At 34.2% G+C, this 5,921-nt stretch overlaps 1 protein-coding gene across 1 annotated transcript; it reads right to left on the bottom strand.

The window, feature by feature from the left end:
• Positions 1 to 3,742: 3,742 nt before the first annotated feature.
• On the bottom strand, positions 3,743 to 5,312 carry LOC142634304 (GATA transcription factor 9-like). Its single transcript, XM_075808598.1, has 2 exons — positions 4,928 to 5,312; positions 3,743 to 4,773 (listed from the first exon to the last, which is right to left on the bottom strand). The coding sequence occupies exons 1-2, from the start codon at positions 5,225 to 5,227 to the stop codon at positions 3,979 to 3,981; spliced, it is 1,095 nt and encodes a 364-aa protein (XP_075664713.1). The 5' UTR covers positions 5,228 to 5,312; the 3' UTR covers positions 3,743 to 3,978.
• Between the last annotated feature and the right edge of the window lie 609 nt (positions 5,313 to 5,921).

Below are 5,921 nucleotides of genomic sequence, written 5' to 3'. Positions count from 1 at the left end.
TTCTTGGTATCATTTTGGGAAAATGATTTTCCCGAATTTGATATTCCAAAAAACAAACTTGCTCAAAAAGCAACTATGGCCTAATTTTCTAGATCTACATCACACTTCTGAAATATTACAGCATGAGCTATATCTTTATTTTTATTTTTTTTTTAAAGCGAAGAGCCTGTCAGCGTAAATAAAAAACAACTTTTAATTTCAACTATTAAATGAAAAAGTATTAAAAATAAGTAAAAAGTTAAAGTTACAAATGTAAAACAATTTTGTGAAGGATATGGGGTAATTGCATGGTGCAATTACATGCACCAGACCTCAATCCACCTAGCCAGTACAATCAAGCTCATTCCAAAATTTCCACATCATAGAGTCATGTTCAAGACTTCTAGCTAGTCTATGTTTTATCAATCACAGTACATGCAAAACTTAATGTCTATGAATTTTAATTCTAAAATGATTAAATGAATTGGTCAAGTAATAATTAAATGAGATAAAAAGTAATAATTTCATTTAATTAATGAGTTTTAAATGAGGATTTAATATTTTCATGAAAAAATGAATTCCAAAATGATAAGAAGAGTAGTCCTTATTAATTTATAGTGTGAAAATTTATCAAGTCAAATGAGAAGAAATGGGTCTAACGCAAGCACGCAAGAATAAACCATATTTTTGTTCTAAATTCTAACACTTTGATAATATGATAAATTATTAATTGTTTCAAAAATTTTAATCATTAAAAAAAAGTTAATTTAATAATTTAACCATAATTCTAACTAATACATCCTTTACAACCATCTTTTCATTAGTAGCAAACCCTCACCTCCTTCCCTTTTATTTTATTTTCAATTATTTTCCCTATCATAATCTTCAACATCTAATCTATTTATTTGTTTAAACCCTTGTACACTCAGATTGATTAACCTAATTAATTAACCAAGTTGATATTTAGATTTATTATTTAGATCTAGGTTAAACACATACAAATATACCACTAAGTGCAGAAAAGTAAAGAAGATAAGCGATATGATAACCTAGGAAAATCAATAAAACAATCTAGCTTCAAGGTAAAAAACCTAAAGAGGATTTAACTTAAACTATCATCAAGGCAACAAATTCACTATGATAGAATGGAAGATTTACAATAGATTTTTCTCTAAATCTAAAACTACCTCTTGTTGTACTTACTCACTCATGTGACCACACGTAACTCCGAATCCACATATTCTTTTATCTGAATTTGTCACACACAAACACCCACGTTTGTAACTTTGAGATATCACTCAAAGCTTTAGACCATCAACAATTATTGATTTTGTATGCAGCAACTTATCTCCACCAGTTCTTGAATATGGATCTTCTTCTTGATAGAAGCTTGTTGAGTTAGAAGGTTACAAAACCTCACGAATATGACAGGAGTAACTCACAATTCTTCCACGAACTTTTGACATACATTTAGGGTTTCTCTTTTATACCTGGTAGTGTTGAACACAAACCCTAAATGTTTTCATAGGCTTTGGGCTTGATTCAAATTCTGCATAATACAATTCTCGATCAGTCGAGCCTTGTAGATTCTAAATTCTTCTTTTTACAGCTTGATTGTTCTTGAATTTGACTTGAACCAATATGAGCAATGTCTAACACTATTATAAGACTTAGAAATCTTAAAGTAGACATGTTTTAGTTCTTGGTTTGCCAACTTATATAAAATTAAAACATATTCTTAAATATTTAGAATCTAACCTTATCTATTCAGTTTATTTCACTTTTTAGCCAGTCCAATATTCCAATATAACTATGCCCTTTCCATTTCATATAAGAAATTTGGTATATGTGATACTAAAATGTAGCATAAAATTTTGACTATGAGGCCCTGGTTTAATCAAAAACTTGGAAGAAGAAGAAAAATACTATAGAATTGACTATGTAATTAATACTATTAATATTTACTGAGAGTGGAGCCCATGGAAGGGCAAATGTCTAGGATCGGGTGGACAGTTATGTTACCCCACAACGTAGTACACCTAATTCTTTGTTTATTTATCACTCCCTCCCCACATGACCTTGCTGCACCATTTTGCAAGCCAAGCAGCTTTTAAATTCTCTTAAAAATAAAAATATTAATGGGTTTCTCTTGCTTTCTTTCTTGATCATATCTCTTTCCCACATTGTGTCATAATTATTTAACGCACTTTCATGTAGATGGTACGTACAGAAGACGATGTATAATTGGTTACTGAAAAGTATACAAATCCCAATTTGATAAATAATATATCACTGAAACCCATGCATTCTCTTCTCTTCTCTGCTCCAAAATTTCCTTTGTTTTTCACTAATACCCGGCATTTGGGTCCTCGTTTTTTATAAAGTATAAGCATACTCATGATAGCGAGATAACCTTGCCGGTAGAATTTCTCTCTTTTTTTTTTCGATTTAATTATCATGAAAATAGTTTTAAATTAAGAGTCAATTTCACTGTAGAAAGTTGGAGAATTTAAGGAAACGAGGTTCTATTAATCCCAACAAAATAATAATAATAATAATAATGATAATAATAATAATTTGTGTATAAGGACAGTATTATTGTATTTTTTTTTTTTTTTCGAGAATCAATACTATTGTAGTATTGTGTGTGACCAAAGAGTCTGAGCTTTAAAATATAATAGTAGAGGGCCAATTAATTCCTAAGTAGTCTATCTAAGAATAAAGTTTAATATCAAAAGATAAGACTTAAGAACAGTACTTAGGTGTTATTCCTTAAATTCCTCTATTAAGATTTTGTCATGTAACTTTTTTCTCATAGATGAAAGTTTTTTTAAGTTAAGTAGTCACATAGTAGAATTTTAATAGAGAAACTTAAAAAACAGCACATAAGGTACTGTACATAAATTTTACATGATATCAAATAATTGCTTATTACCAATAGTTTTTTATGAATTTCTAAATTAAATAGCATACATAAACATTTTTTTTTTATAGAAAGTTTTAACTTATGACGTCCGCTCCTAATAATAACTCTATCATCAGACCAAAACACTAATCAGTTTTTTGTGTAAGAAAAAATTGAACCTCAGATTTCTTATACAGTCATCAGAGACTTTATCAGTTGAGCTAATTGAAACCACCTAATATTATTTGGATGCAGCATGAAGAGATCATTTCTAAATGAAACTTAGTAAAATGAAAAGGGTTACAAATGGCGCATAACAATAATTATAAATGGATTCTTATTCATATATATATATATATAACAAAGGGTGCTTATAAAATTTAATGAATTTCACAAATTTTGATAGCCACAAATCAAATTCTATTCGAATCAAAAGCCAAGAATCTAATAAATATGCATAATTGGAGGATCATAGAAGCATCCTTCAGTGTTCATTATATCATTTTTTTTTTTTTTGAAACCCCACTTATGTCATTGTCCTTTTTTTTTTTTTCAGAAACATGTCATTGTCCATTGAACCAATGAGTTTCATCACATGTAATGCTTCACATTCGAGGCATGGACTGTTTCTCACCATACCATCCGTGGCCCAATGGTCCCATAAAAGTGGTGCACTTTACTTGGCTGAGTTTATTCCAAAAAATTACTCCCAATTGTCATTTCTTTATAACTTAATCTCTCTTTACCACATATATAATCAAATCCTTAACACAATGCTGAGTAATACTTCTATGAAATAGAATTAATGGGTTTGAATTAAGCTCCCAAAATATAAGTTCTAAGCAAAGCAAACATCTCTTAGAGAAAAATTGCTTGATTCTAAATTTGCCAAATTTGGCCAATTAAGCCAAATCAAAAGTACATTTTTGATTCTAATACCAAAAAAACAAAAACAACCTCATTTCCCCTTAAATTTTTTTTCTTCTTTCTTTGCTTAACCAAAAAATAGAATTAAAAGAGCCTACAAATTCAAAGTAAGAAAAATTAGCACAAGTAAAAAAAAAAAAAAAAAAACAAGTCAACACTAGCACCGACTAAATCAAATGCCGAAAGTCAGGCCCACTACGCTGATGATGATGATGGTGGTGATGAATCAAATAATCATCTCCGCCACCGCCACCGCCACCGCCACCGCCGAAAATGGAAGCTTGACTAAGAAACTGTTGATGCTGAGCTCTTTGCATGTCCTTCTGCCGCCTCAGCTCCAAAACCTTCCTATGCGAATTAGAATGCTTGGCCGACACAAAAGTCGGGCTCGCGGCGGGTCGGTACTCGGGCACGAGCCGACCCGACTTGAACCGAACTCCGCATGCGTTGCATAGTGTCTTTGGGCCCATGGGCCCAGTCCTCCACTGTGGCGTCTTTTCGGAGCCACAGTGGAGACACTTCCTCCCCGAAGAGGAGGAGGAGGAGGAGGAGGAAGTGGAGTCCATGGTACTGGACTCTTTTTTCTTCGACGTCGTCGTTTTCGTCGTCAGTATCGATTGCTGTTGCTGTTGCTGTTGCTGTTGCTTTTGGTCTTCTGGAGTTGTTGCGAGGTGGACGAGGCGCGTGGACCAGTCGCAGGGAGCGGCGCGTGAGCGCTTGCTTCGTGCTTTGCCTGGGAGAGGCGTTTCGGGCTTGAAAAACGGTGCGTTTCGTGATGGGAGAACCGTTTCGGATGAGGATGACGATTCGGAGGCTCGTTGGGTTTTCGAAACGGTTGCGGTTGTTGGGGTGGGGGTTGTGGTGGGCCCAGTGAGATAGGGCAAGGCCTGAAAGTCTTGTTGGGCCGAGAATGAGTCCTCTACAAAATTTGACAGCCACTCCAGCTCAGCCAAGTCGTCGTACTGTATCAAAACCCCCCAAATATATTAATTAATTAATTAATTAATAACGACAATTGTTTAATTCAAATTTTAAATATTTTTTTGGCTCCGAATTTCGAAAGTGGAAATTGAAACCTTGAAGTTTTAAAAAAAGTCAAAAATTTTGAGGAATTACCGGAATGCAGAGGTCGCCGGAGAACTGAGAGTCGGCGAAGCTGCGGTAGCCAATGCAGGCGGAGAAATGAGGTCTGGAGCCGGAATTGCAGCTGTCGACGGCGGTGACGGTGGAGGAGTCGGTGGAATTGGCGGTCACATTGTCTAAGAAACCGTCGGCCATGACAGCGTCCTCGTTCGAAAAGTCCAAAAGGTCATCGACGGTGAAGTGCTCGGTAGTCTTCTGCTTCTCCGGCGAGTACTGGCCAGCTCCTCCGGCGCCGCCAAAGTAGCCTCCCATATATACCTCCGGCACTTCCATTATATATGTATGAGAGTGAGAAAGAGAGAGTTGTGCTTTTTTAGAGAGAGAGTGAGAGCTGAGTGTGTGTCTGAGAGAGAAAGAGACAGAGAGTGAAAGTGGGAGAGGAGGGGTGGGGTTTTGAGGAGTAAAAGGGAGGGGCATAAGTGTAATTTGGACGTAATTGGAGCATCTTTCTACATGCAGAGATGTACGAATTAAATAATAGGAAGTGACTTGCAAGTTCTGTAAAGTTCTTATTATTGCAATTATTATTATTAATTATTTAACTATACTCTCTGTCTAATCTTTTTATCAAAAATAAAGATAAAAAACAAAAAATATATATGTATCTCTTTTTTCTTTTTTTTTAGCTATTAAATTGTTTAAATTACGATACAGTTATACTTTTACTTTTTTTAGCATTTCTTTTGGGATGTTTTAGTACTCTTTACTCTTTCAATATATTTTGTGTTTTTTTTTTTTAAGTGGGAATTAGTAACGGTATTCTCTTTTAATGAAAGTAAGGGATTAAAGATACGAAATCTAGGGGCAATCCTAATGCTTGTTTAAGTTTAATAAATTACTAATTTAGTCTCAATTAACCAAGTTTGGTGGGAATTACCAAGTTTATTTTCCTTAACTTTTGGCCGGACAAACTTGATGTCACGTAAAAGACTTTCCTCTTCACATAAAAGAAGGGATAAAATTCCAA

The sequence above is a fragment of the Castanea sativa genome, chromosome 5 (genome assembly GCF_040712315.1).
Source record: "Castanea sativa cultivar Marrone di Chiusa Pesio chromosome 5, ASM4071231v1".
NCBI lineage: Eukaryota > Viridiplantae > Streptophyta > Magnoliopsida > Fagales > Fagaceae > Castanea > Castanea sativa.
The sequence above is the reverse complement of the archived record's forward strand: the minus strand, read 5'-3'. Positions and strand labels throughout refer to the sequence as shown.

Coding starts and splice junctions, on each gene's coding strand:
- LOC142634304 (XM_075808598.1), bottom strand. CDS start 5,227: ATGGAAGTGCCGGAGGTATATATGGGAGGCTACTTTGGCGGCGCCGGA. Junction 4,774..4,927: donor CCGGCGACCTCTGCATTCCG/GTAATTCCTCAA, acceptor GTTTTGATACAG/TACGACGACTTGGCTGAGCT.